Below are 20,952 nucleotides of genomic sequence, written 5' to 3' on the forward strand. Positions count from 1 at the left end.
AGCCCTCTGATGAATGGATACACAAAATGGGGTCCATCCATACAATGGAACATTATTCAGTCTTTTATTATTCTGACACCTGCTACAGTATGGATGAACCGGGAGGACGTGATGAGAAGTGAAATAAGCCAGTCACTAAAAGACAAATACTGTGTGATTCCACCTATAGGAAGTCCCTAGAGTTGTCAAATTCATGGACAGAAAGTAGAATGGTGGTTGCCAGGGCCTAGGGGAGCGAGTAGGAAGTCAGTGTTTAATGTACAGAGTTTCGGTTTTGGAAGATGAGAAAGTTCTGGAGAGGATGGTGGTGATGGCGGCACAACAATGTGAACGTGCTCAACGCCACTGACCTGGACACTTAAAAATGGACAAAATACTAAATTTTATGTATATTTTACCACAATTAGGGAAAAAAAGGTCCCTCTGGCTGCTGTGTGGAGGATGGACCAGGGTGCAGGAGGGGAAGGAGGCCAGCAGGACACTCTCTAGGGGGCCTGTGCACTTGTTCAGGTGAGAGTCATGGGAACCAGGTGACAGGGCGGAGAGCAATGGTCAAAATAAACAAACAAACACAAAGAAACAAACTCATACTGAGAACATTTTGATAGTGGTAGGATGGGAGGGGGGTAGGGAGACTGGGTGACAAAGGTACAAATTGGTAGTTACAAAACAGTCACGGGGATGTAAAGTACAGCACAGTGAATATAGTCTATAGTATTGTAAGAACTATGTGTGGTGTCAGATGTGTATTAGACTTATGGAGGATCACTTCCTAAGATATATAAACTTCCTAAGGTATATAAATGTCGAACCACAAGCTGTATACCTGAAACTAATACAATATTGTATGTCAACTGTTAAAAAATAAAGTCCAAGTGGAGCCGTCAAGTGGGCAATTGGATGTGAGTGGGAAAAAGATCAGCAGGTTCTTGGAAGAGGAAAGTTCCGTGACTGGAACACATTAGGCAAAAGGGCAGATGGGCCAGAGAGGTGGCCGGGATAGGAGAGGCCACAGCAAAGCGGTTGGCTTTCTGGAGCAGGAAGTTGACTGAGCCACTAACCGCTTGTGAAACCTGTGGGAAAAGTTACTGTCCATTAGAAGAGTCCTTGTTACGTGCCAGCCATTGTCACACTTTGTCTTAACACCAGTCGGGCCGTGGAGGTGCGGGCGGGGTGTCTCATTCTCAACCTCACAATTTATAGCTAGATTTTAATGCAGGTCGTTGCAACAGATGAGGAAACGCTGTGTATACGGGGATGACTTCTTCAGGTCCACGCGGCCTGGGTGAGCCGTCCTCAGGCCTGGAGCTACAGGATCTGGAGCTGTAACTCATCTCTCGGCTTCTTTCCCGCTCTAACAACCAAATATTCTTCCCGTTTCTGAGATGGGGAATCGGTGGCAGTCTCCATGTCCAACGAGGGTACGTGGAGGACGTGTGGTAGGTGGTACGCTCGCCCGATTAACAGAGGGTAAACTGAGGCCAGAGACTTGTGTGTCAGGTTCATACAGACAGAGCCGAACCAGAGCGCCTGGGTCACGTCCAGACCGCCAACGGACCTGGGACCTTGTTAGTTCGGCAAGGTGGGGGAGGGGTGAAAGGCGACCCATTGTCAAGGAGACGCACCCTACAGGCTCCGATTGGCGCAGAACTCTCGTCCTGGCCCCTCCTCTTCGCCTGCCGATTCCTCGGGGCCAGGGGCCCCATTTCCCGAGTGCCCGGCAGCACCCGGCCTCTTCCGATCTCCACGACAACGCCGCTGTGGCTCCTCCTTCCCCCTTACGCCCTCCACGGCTCCCTGTCGGCACATCTGTGCCTGCCCGGTGCCGCGCGCGGGCCAATGGGAAGCCTGCATGCGCTCTGGGAAACGTAGTCCAAAGCCTGGACAGCTGGGGAGAGGACGTTCGCGATGGCCAATAGGCCGCTCGCAGGCTTTGGTGCATCTCAGGCAGTGTAGTTCTGGCGCGGGCGGAGACTTTCGAAGACAGGAGCGCGCGGGTCGCCACGGCGAAAGCCAATGGGAAGCCGTCGTTGCCGCGAGCCTTCCTGGGAAATGTAGTTCTGGGTGAGACCGGCAAAGTTGAGGGGTGGTTTGTTGGGCGGAACGGACGACTAGATCTCTGCGAGTGTTGTGGGGGGAGAGGGACGGAGGAGTTTGGCGCAAAGCCTGCCGGGGCATGGAGCCCCAATGGGCCTTGTGCGCATGTGCGAAGAGGTGAGGGGGGGTTTGGGGGGCCTCGCCTGGGAGAGTGAGGTGAGTGAGGGGAAAAGAGGGAGAGATGGGGGGCGCCGTTGGACGATCTTTGGGGGGGGGCCTGGAGGCCGGAGGAGGGAGGGATGGGAGAGTTAGGGGGAGGGGATAAAAAGGGGTCTGGGCGAAGGGAGAGGTACGGGAGGAGGATGGGCTGGGGGGAGCGGGAGGGTTGGGAAGTGGGGGGGGGCTGTGGATTCCCGAGGTGGATATTGCAGGTGAGAGTTGGAAATGGAGGGAGGGGAATTGGGGAGGGCTTAGGAAGTGGGAGGGAGAGAAGGAAGGGAGGGAGGGAGGGAGGGAGGGAGGGGGAGGGGATTCCGGCAGGGGGTGGGGCTGGGCCCTACCGAGGAGTTTGGGGACCGAACCCGTTGGAAAGGTTGGGGGGAATACGATTTAGGGGAAGATCATCGACATAGACGGCATGCAGGTGGTCCGTTTTGTGCGCTGTTTTCACAAGCGCAGCCTCACTTTTGTAAATTGTAGGATTCCTGAGGATGAGATTAATTGGCCTGGTTTTATTTCTTTCTTGAAGAGTACTCACCTCATTAGCTTGTTGCAAGGGATTAAATTCATTGATGGGGGTGGGCAGTGCTTCGAGGCTGTGTTTGCTGTTATCATCTGAGGCTTCCCCCCGCAACCCTCACCTCTACTCCAGTCAGCCTCCACTCTATCCCTCTTTTATTTCATATTTTAACATCTATTCCAATTTATAGCTAGATTTTAATGTAGGTGGTTGTAACAGCGGCATCCCCAGCACCTCAGGAAGTAACAGTAATTTGAGTAACTAACTTTGGGTGAGGGCTTGCTTAGCCCAGGTGCTGTTCTCAGCACCTGTTTCCTTATATGTTGAATTCTTACTGCGACTCTTGGGTTAGTATGATTTTACTGCTATGGAATGGAGTTTTGGTGTACCTTGTCCAAGGACAAATAATTGGGAGGTGGCAGAGCTGGGATTTGCTCCAGAGCCCTTGTGCTCTGAGTAAATATTTATCCCATGGACCAGTGGCTCTCCACCAGGGACGACTTTGCCCCCCAAGGAACACCTGGCAATATGTGGAGACATTTTTGGTTGTCACAACTGGGGAGATACTACTGGCATCTGGTGGAAAGAGGCCAGGGCAGCTGCTCCACATTTTCATGGCATAGGATGGCTGCCACACACAGAATTAATTATCCAGCCAAAGCTAGGAAACCTGGAGTAGGCAGGTCTTCAATGAGTGCTTACTCAGTGCCGGCCCATTTCTAAAACCCCTTATGGGGAAGGAGCCATTATTAGTCCTGTATTACTGGTAGACAAATTATGTGAGGCAAGTCATGTGTCCAGGGTCACACAGCAGACCAATGGCAGAGCTGAAAGTTGGAGCCCAGTGTCAGAGCCCATCTTTTAACCATTTAATTAATCAGCATGCATCATTTTTTTAAAAACAGGCTGCAGGCCAGATTTCGCCCACATTCCTGACCTCCTCCCCAGGTTGGGGGCTCTCAATTTGGACTCAGGACTCCTTCATATTTTTAAAAATTATTGAAGGCCCCAAAGCAGAGTTGTTTACAGGAGTTACAGCTTTTGGTATGTATCTTATAAGAAAAGAAGACTGAGAAAATTTCAAAGTATTCATGCATTTAGAAATAGCAGTAGTCAATTCTTCATGTGTTAATATAAATAACATTTTAAAAATACGAAACAACCGTGTTTTCCGAAAGGAAGAGTTGGAAACGTTTCTTTGTGAATCTCTCAAATGTCTGTCTTAAAAGAAGACTGCTGGGTCATCTGCTTCTGCATTCAGCTTGTGGCCATCGGCCTCTGAAGACCCCACTGTACTCTCAGGAGAAAATGAGAGGCAAAGAGGCAAATAATGTCTTAGTGTCAGGATGACGACTGTTCTGACCTTGCAGTGTCCCCCAGGAGGGGCTTGGCACCCCCAGGGGTCCCCAGATCATTGAGGACCACTCTTACAAGCTGGGGTTTCTTAGCCGTGGGGGCGTCCTGTGCACTGTAGGATCCATAGTAGCATCCCTGCCCGCCCCCCCCAGGCAACAGCACCGCTACGCTTACCCCTTTTCCAACATTCAAAAGTGTCTTCAGACATTTCCAGCCGGAAAGTGGCAGGGGGGTCACATTGCCCCTGGTTGAGAACCATTGCTCTAGGCTCTGTGTCATCCTCATAACTGATGCCACTACCACATCTGTGTTCCCTCCTTTGGGAAGGGGGAAGAGGAAGTGGAGGGCACAGAGCTTCTTCTGGGATAGAGTGGGGTGATTACACAAAGGAAAAATGGGAGATTAGATAGAGGGGAACTCTCGCAGTCTGCCACATTTCCCAATACCCAAACGTGACTGGGGTCCACTAATGTCATAGTATGCTCGGGATGCCATCACAAAATACCATAGAGTGAGGGGCGGTTTCAACAGCAGACATTTACTTCTCAGAGTTCTGGACACCAGAAGTCCAAGATCAAATGCAGGCCGATTCAGCGTCTGGTGAGAGCCCTCCTCCTGGCTTATCGATGGGGCTTCCATGCTGTGTCCCCACTTGGCAGAGAGATCATAGGGACATATCTCTTCCTCATCTTAGAAGGCCATCAGTCCTATTAGATTAGGACCCCACCCTTAGAACTTCATTTAATCCTCCCCCGTTTTATTGACATATAATTGACACATAACATTGTCTTCATTTAGGTTGTACAGCATAATGATTTGATACGTATGTATGTAGTAAAATGAGCACCACAATACTCGTAAGTCTAGTTAACATCCATCTGCTCATATAGTTACAGTTTTTTTCTTGTAGTGAGAACTTTTAAGATTTACTGCCTTAGCAACTTCTAAGTATACAACACAGTATTGTTAGCTATTGTCACCGTGCTGTTCATTAGGTCTCCATTACATACTCATCTTGTAACTGGGAGTTTGTGCCTTTTGACCAATTTCCCCACTCATTTAATTATCTCCTGAAAAACCTCATCTCCAGATGCAGTCACATGGGGGTTACAGCTTGAACCTAATGGATTTGGGAATCACAGTTTAGCACAGCAGTTAGTAAGGAAGAGACAGAGGGTGGCTTTTGAGCAGCCATCCTGCAGTGGGGGACACGGGTTGGTACATGATCAGGCAAAGCGATCGTAGTACCAATGGTGCCTATGGTCGCTCACATTTCTGAGTACCTGCTGTGTGCCAGGCCTTCTGTAAGTCCTGTGTGTGTTTTCTTGTTTAACCCTCACAACGAGGCCGTGGAGGAGATTGAGGTACAGTGGTGCCCCGGTCACCCCCAGGAGGGGCTGAGCCAGGATTTGTACCTGTCCTGTCCCAGGAGGGGTTCATAGCCCCCCTTCCTCCAGCACCTGTCGTCTGTGAGACACTTGAGAGCAGCACCCCTCAGCAACCTTCTCAGGCAGCCGTCTGCAGCCACCAGGTGGGTGAGCACTTCATCTTAGGGGGGAAACTGAGGCACAGAGAGGCAATGCCACTTGTTCTAGTTGACTTCGCTCCTAATTGGGGTGCTGGGGTGTGCATCTCCGTGGTGTGGTTCCAGACCCCGCACCCCTGCTGTCCTTCCCCCACAGCAGGAAGTGGAGGGTTCCAGAACGTCTGGCTGGGCTCTCACCATGCTGAACTTCCTTCCCCACAGGTGGTGCTGTTTCCCCAGTGCTCGCCGGCTCCCATGGAGGTCCCATGCCCCCAGCCTGTGAAGCAGGAGGGCCAGGCCACTGAGGGCCTGGCCCTCGACTCGCCGTGGCACCGCTTCCGCCACTTCCACCTGGGGGACGCGCCGGGCCCCCGCGAGGCGCTGGGCCGGCTGCGTGCCCTGTGCCGGGACTGGCTGCAGCCCGAGGTGCACACCAAGGAACAGATGCTGGAGCTGCTGGTTCTGGAGCAGTTCCTGAGCGCCTTCCCGGCCGACATCCAGGCCTGGGTGTGTAGCCGGCGGCCCCAGAGCGGGGAGGAGGCCGTGGCCCTGCTGGAGGAGCTCTGGGTGAGCTGCGGGCGGCTGGTGGGAGGGCCCATGCACCCACGTCCCTCAGCGGCCACCTCCCGGTGGTCGGAGACTTGCCTGCCCCTCGTGGCCTTACTGTCTGCTCTGCAGACGGCCACCCGGCTTCAGCTTGGAGTGACACTCTGCTCGTGTGCAAACAAAACAGGCTCCATGAACCCTGGCATCAAGGGTGTGATGGAGAGTAGGGGTGCTGTAGTGCAGGTATGAGGTCAGACTGGTGGTATAGTGTAGATGGAACAGTTCTGAAGACCACCCTCCCTCCTGGCACCCATTTGGGTGTTCCCAAGACAACCCTCACTTTGACAGCCCAGTAGAAGAAGGACTCAGAACTCAGGGAAGGCCGGCGTGCTCACGGTTATGGTTTATTACAGCAGAAGGACGCAGGTTAAATCAGCCCAGGGAGGAGGTGCAGGGCCAGGGACCGGGGACTTTCACACGTGGAGCTTCCGGTCTCCTCTCCCAGGGATGGAGCGGAGGCACCGGGGGCTCCCCGAACCTGGTGTCCATGGCTTTTGTTAGGGGTTGGGCACATACACACAGTTGACTGCCCCTTGGCTGGCATCAGTCTCCAGTCCCCTCTGGGGGTTGGGCTGGCACAGCATGGCTAAAAGCCCCCAATAAATCCCACTGACCATGTGGTCGTGAGGGGTCGGCACTGGGTCCTGCTGTCCTCTGTCTCACAGATGATGATAGGAGGCTCAGATGTGTTAAGCAACTTGGCCAAGGTCGCACAGCTAGTTAGGGGGTGTGGGAGGCAGAGAATTAACATGCTGTGGCCCCAGATTCCTGCTGATGGTCCCTGAGCACCCATGGCCCCTCTGCTTGTGGGCAGTGCTGGGCCTCTGCGTGGCAGTGTCCCGTGTCTGTGACCCCAGGCCGAGCCCTACGACGTCTGTGGGGTCCTGCAGAGCACTGAAGGTTCTTAGGCTTGGGTGTGCCCTAGCATCCCCGGCAGTGCGGCTGCCTGGCCCCCACTCCCAGGTGTGCTGACCAAGGAGCTGGGGGCTCTCCACGCTGTGCGCTCGGCCTCCACCTCTCTGAATGGGGGCTCGGGGTGAAGACCATGTGCTGCCCAGCCCCTTCTGGACTGACAGGGTGGCGGGTAACTCGCTCAGCGCCTGCAAGCAGGTCTGTGGATGGAGGTATCCAGGGACCTGGTTGGCCTCATGCCGGGCCCCAGCCCTACCTGCGCACACCCGCGTCTTCACCGTGAAGGCAGACGGTTTGACCTTTATCCATCCATCCGTTCACTCTCTCAGTGCCAGGAACTGCAGCCCTCTTCCATGCTGCCGGGAGTGTAAAGTGGGGCAGCCACAGTGGGAAAGTGTCCAGCAGTTCCTCCAAAAGGTTAAACGTAGAACGCAGATGAGACGCCATGGGAACTTAACTCTTGTGTACATCAGCCAGTGGTGAAGTGGGTTTTGCTTGAAGTTCAGGACCCGCCGCCAAGGTTAAGCGAGGACGTGCTGCGTGTTGTGATCCCGTAGTTCCACTCCTGGGTGTGCACCCAGAAGAAATGAAAACACTGATCTGTACCCTGTGTGGGATAAGGGACAGCCAGGCGGCATCATTCGTGATAGTCCCAGAGTAGAAACTGTGTGTGCACCGGCTGGGGCATGGGAAAGCAAATGCAGTGGTCACAGCATGGACTGTGCCTCAGCCGTGAGAAGGCATGAAGCCCCGACACAACATGGATGAACCCTGAGGACCTATGTGTGAGGCCAGTCAAAAACACTGTGTCTGCGTGATTCTGTTTCTATGTACTGCCCAGACGCGTCAAATCCGCAGACACAGGAAGTACATGCGTGGTTCCCAGTGACTGGGGGGCGGGGAAGGGTAGTGACTGCTGATGGGTTTAAGGTTTCTTTTGGGGAGGATGGAAATACTCTCAAATTGACTGTGGTGACGCTTGCACAACTCTGGATCTACTAAAAACCACTGAGTTGTGTTGTAAGTGGGTGAATTCTGTGGTACAGAATCGTATCTAAATAAAGTTCTTATAAAAATATTGGCACCAGGAACACCACAGAAGCAAGACAGGGCAGTTCCTGGGCCCTGGGAACCTGCCATCTGTTGGAGGAGACGGGCGAGCACGGACGTGAACAATTGGTGTGATGGGCCAGGTGGCTGCATCGGCGAAGTCTGGCATCCCAGGGGAAATGACACCCACTCCACAGAGACTGTCCTCAAAAATAGAAGAAGAGGGGCTGCTTCCAGCTTTTTGTATGGGGCCAACCTTCCCCTGATGTCAAAATCAAAGACGTTACAAGAAAACTATAGGCCAATATCCTAAGCTCAGAATAATTACGTTGAGTGAGAGAAACCGGACCCAAACAAACAAAGGAACAGACCACCTGTTCACTGTGTGGTTCTATTTGGGTAAAGTTCTAGAAGACGAGAACGCCTCTGTAGTTAGAGGAAGTACATCAGTGGTTGCATTTGGGTAGGGGAACCCCACCTGTGTGCAAGGACTGTTGCGTGGTAGCTGTATACTCAATTGCCATGGTGGCTTGAACATGTACATAAGTCAAAACTCATCGCGTAATGTGCTTTACATGCATTTATTGTACGTCCTCTAAACCTCAATAAAGCTATTAAAAAGTGCAGTGTTATTAAAAGGGATGTTCCTTGTACACCTGTTTGTGGCTGAGATGGGGGCTCAGCCAACTCCCAAGGTCGACGGGATGGGACAGGGTGTTTCAGGCAGGAGTGGAGGTGTGTGAGAGCCTGGCATGCACAGAACACATAAGCTGTTTACTGTGGCATGGACTAGAGTTCCAGGCGGGGACTTGGCCAGAGATGGGGCTGCTGGGGGTAGCAGGGGCCAGCGCATGTGGGAAGCTGCAGAAGCAAGCAACAGGACAGCACCTACAGCCCCATCACACCCTGTGTAGCCCAGATGGCCAGGAGTCTTCACAGCCACAACTCACCCATCCTGCCACAGCCCAGACAGTGGGCATACATCCCAAACAACGTGCTTTTACGAAAGGCTCCAGAAGCTTCCTGCTGAGTCTTCTCCCCAGCTGATAGAATGTTGCCATCGCTGATTTTCACCCTGACCAATGCTTTAGTCCAAAAGCGTTTGAAACAAGTTAAATGTGAGGAAGTGGGTTGGATACAGACAGCTCATGAGGCAACTTTCCATGGGCACCAGGAGAAGTCTAGTCTTCAATGGGGGGCAGGGGCTGGAGGAGTAATGATGACTGTCCAAGAACCGGAAATTGCCACTCTGAGCTTTTTCTTTAACCTTCCTGGCTGGCACCATTCCCTCGGGGCTGTCGCCACTCAAGCCAGGAACAGTCCCCTTCTGAGCTTGCTTAATTTTTCCCGAGTTAAAAGTAGCTTCCATGTTTTTCTTCTGCATTTTGTCAAGGAGTTTGCAAAGGGCAGTAAGAAGCTAAAGCAAGATTCAAACCAGGTGTATCAGTCATCTGTTGTGTAACGTCACCCCAAACTTAGTGGCTTAAAAAGATAAGCATTTGTCATCTCACGCAGGATCTGTGGGTCAGGAAGTTGCAGCGTGTCTGGCTCAGGGTCTCTGAGAGATTGCTGTTGTCACCTGAAGGCTGGCCTGGGGCTGGAGGGTCTGATCTGCAGTGGCTTTCTCAGGGGCCCCGCCATGGGAGAGCTGGGCATCCAGGACAGCCGGCTTCCCCATAGCAGGGAGTAGGACTCACTGACTGGTTAAAGGTGGAGGGGAGAGAGAAGGAGAAAAATTGAGGCCCTCACTCAGGTTTCTCACTTGCGAATGTGATCTCTCTCATTTCAGGGACAAGCGATGAGGGCCCCTCAGGATGTGACAGAAGGCTCTGGGGTCGGCCTCGGAAAAGAAGAAGGGGGTATGATCCCATTAGGTGAGCCGCTGACCCGTGGCTCCCACACCACTGGCTTTCCCAGCCCTGGGGTTGGGGGTGGGAGGCTTGCCCTCCTGCCCATCATTCATTTGTTCAGGCCTGGAGCTGGAGATGAATCAGACACCGCCCTTCCCTGCCCCCCTGCACTGGAGGGCAGCATTGCCTGCCATCTAGAGCCACAGAGGCTGGTGTAGAGAAATGAAACAGATCACCCGAGAGCAGGTGCTGGCAAAACCAGGATTGCACGCCGAGACGTGCCCATGGTCTCAGCAAGGTGCTGCCTCCTGCAGCTGCACAGAGGCATAGGACCACAGCTCGCTGGCTCCCATTCAACCATGCTCTTCCCTCTCTGGGCACCGTGATCAGGGGTCAGCATCCTGTGCCAATCACCCAGGCCTGGCACACACACCCACCCTTGGAGCTGGGGCTGGAGCCAGCTCCATCCAGACCACACTTTAGGGTGAGGAAGGGAGGTCAAAGAAGGGACCGGACAGTGGACGGCAGAAACCTGACATGTCTACCGGAGGGAGACTGATGATATTCGGAGTCAGCATGGAGCCAGTGCTGGGGGTAAAGGTGTGGAGGACAGAGCAGCTTGACGGCCATCTCAAGGTCGCATGTGGAAGCAGGAGGATGGAGGCCATGTAGAGGGAGGGACCTGGGGAGGATGGAGGACGCAGGGAGGACAGGGACAGGGGAGGATGGGGACGGGAGGATGGAGGACACGGAGGATGGAGTCTGGGGAGGATGGAGGACGGGGTCTGGGGAGGATGAGGACTAGGGAGGACGGAGTCTGGGCAGGATGGAGGACGCAGGGAGGATGGGGTCTGGGGAGGATGGGGACTGGGGAGGATGGAGGACAGGGTCTGGGGAGGATGCAGGACGCAGGGAGGACAGGGACTAGGGAGGATGGAGGACGAAGGGAGGACAGGGACGGGAGGACGGGGACTGGGGAGGATGGAGGACGCAGGGAGGATGGAGTCGGGAGGATGGAGGGCAGGGAGGACAGGGACGGAAGGATGGAGAACGCAGGGAGGACGGAGTCGGGAGGATGGAGGACGGGGTCTGGGGAGGATGAGGACTAGGGAGGACGGCGTCTGGGCAGGATGGAGGATGCAGGGAGGATGGGGTCTGGGGAGGATGGGGACGGGAGGATGGAGGACGGTCTGGGGAGGATGCAGGACGCAGGGAGGACAGGGACTAGGGAGGATGGAGGACGCAGGGAGGATGGGGTCTGGGGAGGATGGAGGACGCAGGGAGGATGGGGTCTGGGGAGGATGGAGGACGCAGGGAGGATGGGGACGGGAGGATGGAGGATGCAGGGAGGACGGGGACGGGAGGATGGAGGGCGCAGGGAGGACGGAGACTGGGGAGGATGGAGGACGCAGGGAGGACAGGGACAGGGGAGGATGGGGACTGGGGAAAATGGAGGACGCAGGGAGGACGGGGTCTGGGGAGGATGGAGGACGCAGGGAGGACGGGGTCTGGGGAGGATAGAGGACACAGGGAGGACGAGGACTGGGGAGGATGGAGGACGCAGGGAGGACGGGGTCTGGGGAGGATGGAGGACACAGGAAGGACGGGGTCTGGGGAGGATGGAGGACACAGGGAGGATGGCGTCTGGGCAGGATGGAGGATGCAGGGAGGACGGCGTCTGGGCAGGATGGAGGACGCAGGGAGGATGGAGGACAGGGTCTGGGGAGGATGCAGGACGCAGGGAGGACAGGGACTAGGGAGGATGGAGGACGCAGGGAGGACGGGGTCTGGGGAGGATGGAGGACGCAGGGAGGATGGGGTCTGGGGAGGATGGAGGACGCAGGGAGGACGGGGACGGGAGGATGGAGGACGCAGGGAGGACGGGGACGGGAGGATGGAGGGCGCAGGGAGGACGGAGACGGGAGGATGGAGGACGCAGGGAGGACAGGGACAGGGGAGGATGGGGACTGGGGAAGATGGAGGACGCAGGGAGGATGGGGTCTGGGGAGGATGGAGGACACAGGAAGGACGGGGTCTGGGGAGGATGGAGGACACAGGGAGGACGGGGTCTGGGGAGGATGGAGGACACAGGGAGGACGGGGACTGGGGAGGATGGAGGACGCAGGGAGGACGGAGACGGGAGGATGGAGGACGCAGGGAGGACAGGGACAGGGGAGGATGGGGACTGGGGAAGATGGAGGACGCAGGGAGGATGGGGTCTGGGGAGGATGGAGGACACAGGAAGGACGGGGTCTGGGGAGGATGGAGGACACAGGGAGGACGGGGTCTGGGGAGGATGGAGGACACAGGGAGGACGGGGACTGGGGAGGATGGAGGACACAGGAAGGACGGGGTCTGGGGAGGATGGAGGACACAGGGAGGACGGGGTCTGGGGAGGATGGAGGACACAGGGAGGACGGGGTCTGGGGAGGATGGAGGACACGGAGGACAGGGACAGGGGAGGATGGGGACTGGGGAAGATGGAGGACGCAGGGAGGATGGGGTCTGGGGAGGATGGAGGACACAGGAAGGACGGGGTCTGGGGAGGATGGAGGACACAGGGAGGACGGGGTCTGGGGAGGATGGAGGACACAGGGAGGACAGGGACAGGGGAGGATGGGGACTGGGGAAGATGGAGGACGCAGGGAGGATGGGGTCTGGGGAGGATGGAGGACACAGGAAGGACGGGGTCTGGGGAGGATGGAGGACACAGGGAGGACGGGGTCTGGGGAAGATGGAGGACGCAGGGAGGATGGAGGACACAGGGAGGACGGGGACTGGGGAGGATGGAGGACGCAGGGAGGACAGGGACAGGGGAGGATGGGGACTGGGGAAGATGGAGGACGCAGGGAGGATGGGGTCTGGGGAGGATGGAGGACACAGGAAGGACGGGGTCTGGGGAGGATGGAGGACACAGGGAGGACGGGGTCTGGGGAGGATGGAGGACACAGGGAGGACGGGGACTGGGGAGGATGGAGGACGCAGGGAGGACGGCGTCTGGGCAGGATGGAGGACGCAGGGAGGATGGAGGACAGGGTCTGGGGAGGATGCAGGACTCAGGGAGGACAGGGACTAGGGAGGATGGAGGACGCAGGGAGGATGGGGTCTGGGGAAGATGGAGGACGCAGGGAGGATGGGGTCTGGGGAGGATGGAGGACGCAGGGAGGACGGGGTCTGGGGAGGATGGAGGATGCAGGGAGGATGGGGACTGGGGAGGATGGAGGACGCAGGGAGGACGGGGGCAGGGGAGGATGGAGGACGCAGGGAGGACGGGACTGGGGAGGATGGAGGACGCAGGGAGGACGGGGACTGGGGAGGATGGAGGACGCAGGGAGGACAGGGACAGGGGAGGATGGGGACTGGGGAGGATGGAGGACGCAGGGAGGACGGGGGCAGGGGAGGATGGAGGACGCAGGGAGGATGGGGGCAGGGGAGGATGGAGGACGCAGGGAGGATGGGGGCAGGGGAGGATGGAGGACGCAGGGAGGATGGAGTCGGGAGGATGGAGGGCAGGGAGGACAGGGACGGAAGGATGGAGAACGCAGGGAGGACGGAGTCGGGAGGATGGAGGACGGGGTCTGGGGAGGATGAGGACTAGGGAGGACGGGGTCTGGGCAGGATGGAGGATGCAGGGGGGATGGGGTCTGGGGAGGATGGGGACGGGAGGATGGAGGACGGTCTGGGGAGGATGCAGGACGCAGGGAGGACAGGGACTAGGGAGGATGGAGGACGCAGGGAGGATGGGGTCTGGGGAGGATGCAGGACGCAGGGAGGACAGGGACTAGGGAGGATGGAGGACGCAGGGAGGACGGGGTCTGGGGAGGATGGAGGACGCAGGGAGGACAGGGACGGGAGGATGGGGACTGGGGAAGATGGAGGACGCAGGGAGGACGGGGTCTGGGGAGGATGGAGGACGCAGGGAGGACGGGGACGGGAGGATGGAGGATGCAGGGAGGACAGGGACAGGGGAGGATGGGGACTGGGGAGGATGGAGGACGCAGGGAGGACGGGGGCAGGGGAGGATGAAGGACAGAGGCAGGACAGGGACAGAAGAGGTTGGATGCAGGGGGGACAGGGACCAAGGTTATATTTGGGAGCTGGTAGTTTTTCAGGTCCTGCCTGAAGAACACCAGAAAAGCAAAGCTGGAAGGACTTGTAAAGTACAAGTGTATCCGTGTGCCTGGGAAGGAGGGTCAGATTTCCCTGGTATTTCCTGCAGGAGGGCAGGTAGGGGAGCCAGCTGGGTTGGGCAGGTCACTTAGACCAGCCTCTGAGCTCAGTGCCCTCCTCCTTCTGTATCCGGGACAAGATAGACCTGCCCTGACTGTGGTGTGTGAGGTTGAACCGAAGTGTATAGTTACACTGCTCAGCCCCAGTCCAGGCACTTGGGGCAGATGGCAGGTGTTAGTATTGCTGTTTTTATCATGCCTGTCCTAGTGTTAAACACATGTTGCTTATCTCCCTGCATTTCCATAGAACAGTTTGAAAACGTGGAGAAAGGAAATACATGGTTCATTTATTCTTGTTACCCATCCACCCATTTGTCACTGAATTCCCACGCAGATGCTCCCTCGTACACTGTACAGTCACCCACCCACCTACCCTTCACCCCTCAGTCTGCCTTCCTCCTCATCCCTTCATCTTCCTCCCCATTACTGCTTCTCCACCATCCATCTATTCACCTGCTCACCTACCAATCCATCTGTCCGTCCATCCATCCATCCATTCATCCATCCATCCATCCGTCAGTCACCCATTTACTCACTTGCCTACCCATTTCTTCCTCCACCCATCCATGCACCTGCTGACCTGCCATTCACCCATCAGCCCACCCTACACTATCTCTTTACCTGTGTGCTGTACCACTTTCCCCACCTGTTCACCCACCCCCTCCCACCCACCCATCCATCTGCAGGTCTGTTTAGTGGGCACTTACTGTGCTGTGGGGGTCACAGGAATGAATGAGAACCCACCCCAGTGTCCCCTGGTGTTGAGCTTCCTCCCTGCCCCACCTCTGCCCTTCCTACCGATGACTCGTCATCACCCTGCGGGACTGCCCTCTCCGCCCTGCCCGGAGCCACCGCCCTGACTGTGCCTTTGCTTGGCAGGAGACGCGGCCTCGGGGGCTGAGGAGCCGGCGACGGGGGACACCCAGGCCCCGCGCCCCTATAAGCAGGAGCCAGGCAGCCCCCCGCTGGCCCCGCCAGCCCCGCCCGCGCCGGGCCTGCTTCCCTTCCTGGCCGTCCCGGGCACCGCGTCCTGCCCGGAATGCGGCAAGGCCGCGCTGAAGCCGACGCACTTGCTGCGCCACCGACAGAGCCACTCGGGCGAGAAGCCGCACGCCTGTCCCGAGTGCGGCAAGGCCTTCCGGCGCAAGGAGCACCTGCGGCGCCACCGCGGCACGCACCCCGGCGGCCCCGGGCCGGCCCTGCGCCCGCTGCCGGCCCGCGAGAAGCCACACGCCTGCTGCGAGTGCGGCAAGACCTTCTACTGGCGCGAGCACCTTGTGCGCCACCGCAAGACGCACTCGGGCGCGCGGCCATTCGCCTGCTGGGAGTGCGGCAAGGGTTTCGGGCGCCGCGAGCACGTGCTGCGCCACCAGCGCATCCACGGCCGGGCGGCGGGTGGCGCCGGCGGGCCAGGCACTCCAGGTCCCGAGGGCGGGGGGCCGTTCCCACCCTGGCCCCTGGGGTAGCCGCTCCGCCCGCCGTCGTCCTGCCCCGCAGCCCACCTCCAGCACCCGCTTCTCTCCGCCCTCCCCCACCCCCGTGTTTGAACTGTCCAATGCCCTGACATCCTGTATTCCTTCCTAGCTCTGTCCCAAATCTCACTTTCCTGTTCGGATCTCACCTCCTGACCCCCCAGCCTCTCCCATCCTCTGAAAAGGTGCCTCCACATTGCACCCCCCCCCCCCGTCTCCCCCTCCTTCCCTCTCCACCTATCCCCTACCCAGGGGGGTGAAGGAGGAACAAGGCGGGCCAGGAGCACAGGAGAGCACGGGGCAAGACCAGCAGGCAGGTTCCTTGATGGAGAGAAGGCTAAAGGAAAGGGACTGGGTCTTGCTCCTAGGAGACCCCCCCAGGACAGATTGGGGGACAGGGAAGGGGCCTGGCAGTGGACTCTTTGGTCTCGGTTTTCTCTGCACCCAGGAAGGCATGAGACGGACAGAGATGCCTGCTCTGGGAAGCGCGTTGGAGACAATTCACCAGCATCTGCAGAGTAATAAAGTCAATGATGAGGTGTGCAGACCAGAGTCCCAGGTTCTGTCCTAGGCGCCACCCTCCAGGAGCAGAGTGCCTGGGGGAGGGGCTCTCTGGGACCCACACAATGCGGGAGAGGCCCGGGGAGTCTGGGTTTAACCCTAGGGCAGCAGTTCCTGTACTTGAGCCAAAGACAAAGGATTGTGAGAGGTGACAGGTCACCCATGTCTGGCAGCATGGGAGACGCTCACACACGTTGCTTATCAACCGCAGCCCACTCAGCCCAGGAAAGATCATCCCACTTCCATCTCACGGCAGGCGGAAGGACTCAGCTCGGTGCAAAGCTGGCCTGGGTTTGGTCTACCCAACTGCTTCCTGGCTGCAATAATCTTAGGTCACACCCGTCAGTTTCCACATCTGTGAGTAATGGTACCCACATCTCTTGCTAACAGTATTACTTGGAGTAGTTGACCCCATTTCATAGGGGACCCCCAAATATTATTGTCAGTAGGACTCAGGTGACCCATTTTGCCAAGAGAGGGATCTCCTCTCCTGGAGGCCATCACTCTGAGGCCCTCTGGAGGTGGGGTGAGAGGGTGCTATCTCACCGCTGGTCCTCAGTTTAGCACAGTGTCCTGGGTCCAGGCCCTGGTTCCTTCTCTCCAGGGTGATGCACCAACGTCTGGCCAGTAAACCCCAGGCCATGGGCCATGTCCTAGCTGCAAGGGAGTCTGGGAAAGCAACTAGCTAGACTGTCCAGCGTCTACAGCCAGAGGCTGGCCCCACCTTCTGTTACCGTGGACTTGAAAGGGTCCACTCACCTGTGCACATCCAAGCCAAAATAAGATACAAACAGAAGTGTGCAGCAAAGTAAAAGTTTATTTAAGGAGTTGGCACCTAGTCCAGAGACACAGGTGAGCTAGTGCTCTCAAAAACCTGGCTCCCCATGGCCTCTAGTGGCCAGGCCAGGTAAGGGAAGAATCATTATTCATGGTTGTTATGAGAGTTGGGGTCATGGACCCTAGTGACTTGTTGGGGTTAAGGCAGGGAGCAGTTGATCATTGCTCCGGATCCTGTTGTCATGGCGTTGTTTGGTCCAGTTTTCAAGGCATGCAGTACATGGGGCCATTCCACCTTCTTGAGTCTGGAGCTGGAATATAACAGGCCAAGTTGTTACCTTTGACTAAAACCTTATTCTAGTTTGAGGTTTGGTTATTGTGTCCTAGTCATGGTTGATAGACCTGAAGCTTTATTCTTTTTTTTTTAACTTTTAATCTGCAATTTTTTAATAAAGCATTTTTTAAAAATTGGGGAATATTGGGGAACAGTGTGTTTTTCCAGGGCCCATCAGCTCCAAGTCGTTGCCCTTCAATCTAGTTGTGGAGGGTGCAACTCACCTCCAAGTCCAGTTGCCATTTTCAATCTTTAGTTGCACGGGACACAGCCCACCATCCCACGCGAGAATTGAACCAGCAACCCTGTTCAGAGCTAGCGCTCCAACCAACTGAGCCATCTGGCTGCCCCTGAAGTGAGTCTGAGCTGACCAGAACCCAGTGTCCTAAGGGCTTCATGATTAAAAGGAGCGTACATACAGCATACGTACAGGTAGGAGGGTCTGGGGAAAGAATGCAGGTGAGTTATAATTCTAGCAGGATAAACAAAGCTAGCTTGGATTAAAACAAAATGTGTGCTAAAGAAATGAAATTCACACGCAGTTGCACTTACAAGACTCATGAGGTAGGAACGTGCCCAGGCAGCTGAGGGAGGTTTGGGTGCCAGGCAGTCTCAAGGAGTGACAGGCGACCACCGGGGTTCCCGGGCAAGGCCCGGCCTGAGTGCCACCTGCTGAGACAGTGGATGAGGCTCCTGCTGGAAATAAAGGGAAGGAACGAATGCAAATGCTTGGTGCTGCCCAGCCCAGTGTGAGCACCCCCAGGAGCCTTTCCTCGCAGTGTCCCCTCGCACTGGGAGGTCCATGTCACCATGCCCACTGTCTGGCAGAGAAAACTGGCTTGAAGAAGCCCCATCATCAGCTGCAGGATCGTAAGAGGGGACTGGGAGGGACATGAAGTGGCAGTGGTGGGGGGTGATGAGGCCAAGCTGGGGTCTGAGGACCAGGTTCTGATAATCACAGCAAAAAAATGGGGCCTACTGTGGGCCAGACCCTCTATCAAGTGCTTAAACCCACCCACTCATTTCCTCGTCATAGCAAAAGAGGCAAGCAGTGTCGTTATCCCCATTACACAGATCAGGGAAACTGAGGCACTGGACGAGTAAGTGGCTGGGCCACCATCAGGGAAAACCTGGGTTGTGGTTTTGTAGCCTTTCCTGCTGCTTCTGCAGTGACGAGGAGCCAGGTGGGGGAGAATCCAGATGGGTGCCCATGGAAGTCCTTGTAGGAACCGGCAGGTGGCCAGCGGCTCTGGATCAGGACACGGTGGTTTCCTTCCCGCTCCATGTCCTGTGTCCTGGTGCAGGGGGCTCTGTCAGGACCCAGCAGAGGTCAGCTGAGTTTTCCTCGGTCTCCCCTCTGGCTGCTGCACCCACCTCCTCTCACCTGTCCGACTGTCCCAGTTACAGGAGGTTAACATACCAGGTCCCAACCCTGCTCCCTTCAGTGTGTGAGGAGGTGAATGACAGGAGTAGCCAGGTCACATGGGTGATTGCTCACTGGTCCCCAGAATCCATTCTGATGCCACTTCTGAAATGTACCCCAAAGCCGTGCCCGTCTCTCAATCTTTACCACCCCCCCTCTGGGTTAAGCCGTGTGTGTTCGTTCCCCTTCCCTCCTTCTTAAAACTTACCTCAGGGCTCAATTGCTCCTGTGAGCGATGACATTGGGGCATGAGGCACAGATGAGGGAGATGGGAGTGAGTGACCACTAAGCAAAACTCAGCCTTGTCTAGCAGACTCTGCTGGACTTTTGTACCTGGCAGTGGCAGGGTTCCAAAAGCGTGACAGAGCAGAGCTGTGCAAGGCCTCTTGAGGCCAGCACAACCACTGCCACCTTATTTTACCAGCTTGTATTCAAGGGTGAGGGAAAAGGCCTTGCCCCTCGATGTGGGGGTTGCAAAGGGCTTGGATTGGGAGGGGGTGGAGAACTGTGGCCATCAGTGCCATCACTTCTAAAAGCTTCCTTTATTCAACAATTTAATGAGCATCTGTGCCTGCCTGGTGTCGGGGGCCTGTGGAAATAGCAGTGAACCAAGAAGAAGTCCTTGTCCAGTGGAGCTTACATGCTAGTGGTCGGGGAGAGAGGAGGAAGATAAGACAAACAGTAAACAGATGACTAAAGGGGTTGCAGCAGTGGTAAACTTGGTTCAAATAAGGGTGATGTGATGAAGAGGGCATTTTGGGGATGGGCAGTGGAGACTAAGTAGTCATGGGAGGTCTCTGAGGAGGGACTTGGGTGGAGGCCTGGATTACGCCAGTCCAGCCATGCAAACATCAAGGCACAGCGATGCAGGGAGAGGGGCCAGCCAGGACAAGCCACAGGAAGAGCAAGCCAGCGTGGCTGGACCAAGGAGGGGTAGGAGGAGGTGAGTCATGAACGTTTGGGGGCTAAAGTTAGCGTGCAATTTTATTTTTGGCATTCTGGGAAGACACTGGAAGGTTGTGGGCAGGAGTTGCATCATCCAATTTGTATTGTAAAAGCAATATTTTGGCTGCCTTGTGGAAAACAGAGGAGGGGGGAAGAGGATAAAAGCAGGAGACTGAGGCATTGCTAAGGTGCAAATGAGCGTGAATCAGTATAGGGAAAAGAACCATTCAGGCACAAAATGTCCTCCACTTCTTTCCTCACACGTGACCTTGGAGCCAACCATGGCTCCCGTCTCTAATCATGACTATGACTGGGAGGCATGATTGCATGATGATTAAGCAAACAGGCTCCGAAGTCCAAATGTCTGGGTTTGAATCTGGTTGTTTGCTAGCTGTGCAATCTTGGGAAAGTAACTTAACCTCTCTGAGCCTCCGTCTTTGTCATTCATTCGAGGAGTGTAATCCCTATGTCATAGAGTTGGTGGGAGGATTCAGTGAGGTCAGGTACACAAGTCCTGAGCACATTACTGGGAATGCAGTACGTGCTGACAATTACTATTAATAGGATGATCTTTGATGAAGACCCCTCTCCACAGTGAGTCCCTCTCCTGCCTGCTTTATATTCAGGGTCCTCAATCCTTAATTGTCCTCACAACAACTCTGTGAGGATATTACTTTTTAAATTATGATTCCTCATTATTATTAGAAGAAATTCTTTAAAATTGTTATTCCTATTTTAAAGATGACGAAATTGACACTCAGGTAGCTACTTAAGCAGAGCTGGGACTCAAACCCAGACACATCCGGTCCCAAAGTTCATTCTCTTCCCGTGTCCCTTTCTTCCTCCAAAGAAACAGGCAGAGAGTGAAGCAGACAGGATGTAAGACAGAAGCAGAAAAAGACACAGCAACCCAGTGACTGAGAGATGCCAGGACATTGAGACACAAAACAGTGCTGAGTTTCAGGGCAGGGAGACAGCTGAAATCCGCTGCACACACCCCCTTCTCATCACAAAACCCAAGGGAAAGCTTCATAGTCATCTTGTCATCTTAGGGTTAGAGGGATTCTAGGGTAGGGATTCAAAGTGAGAGACATATTAGAGCCTCGCGGTAACAAGCGGGACTCGTGAGCTCTGTG

At 55.9% G+C, this 20,952-nt stretch overlaps 1 protein-coding gene across 11 annotated transcripts; it reads left to right on the plus strand.

Moving 5' to 3' along the window:
- The first annotated feature begins 1,594 nt into the window (after positions 1-1,594).
- ZNF444 (zinc finger protein 444) lies at positions 1,595-16,321 on the plus strand. Of its 11 annotated transcripts, none has more exons than XM_074315417.1 (6): positions 1,595-2,064; positions 3,682-3,820; positions 5,479-5,663; positions 5,880-6,224; positions 10,015-10,099; positions 15,184-16,321. In XM_074315417.1, the coding sequence occupies exons 4-6, from the start codon at positions 5,913-5,915 to the stop codon at positions 15,768-15,770; spliced, it is 984 nt and encodes a 327-aa protein (XP_074171518.1). In that variant the 5' UTR covers positions 1,595-2,064; positions 3,682-3,820; positions 5,479-5,663; positions 5,880-5,912; the 3' UTR covers positions 15,771-16,321. The 11 variants fall into 11 exon arrangements, with proteins under 11 accessions (XP_074171518.1, XP_074171512.1, XP_074171513.1 ...); XM_074315415.1 differs by lacking the exon at positions 1,595-2,064 and adding an exon at positions 2,077-2,214; XM_074315414.1 differs by lacking the exon at positions 1,595-2,064 and adding an exon at positions 2,102-2,253.
- Positions 16,322-20,952: the final 4,631 nt, after the last annotated feature.

Source organism: Rhinolophus sinicus, linkage group LG11, assembly GCF_036562045.2.
Source record: "Rhinolophus sinicus isolate RSC01 linkage group LG11, ASM3656204v1, whole genome shotgun sequence".
Classification (NCBI taxonomy): Eukaryota; Metazoa; Chordata; class Mammalia; order Chiroptera; family Rhinolophidae; genus Rhinolophus; species Rhinolophus sinicus.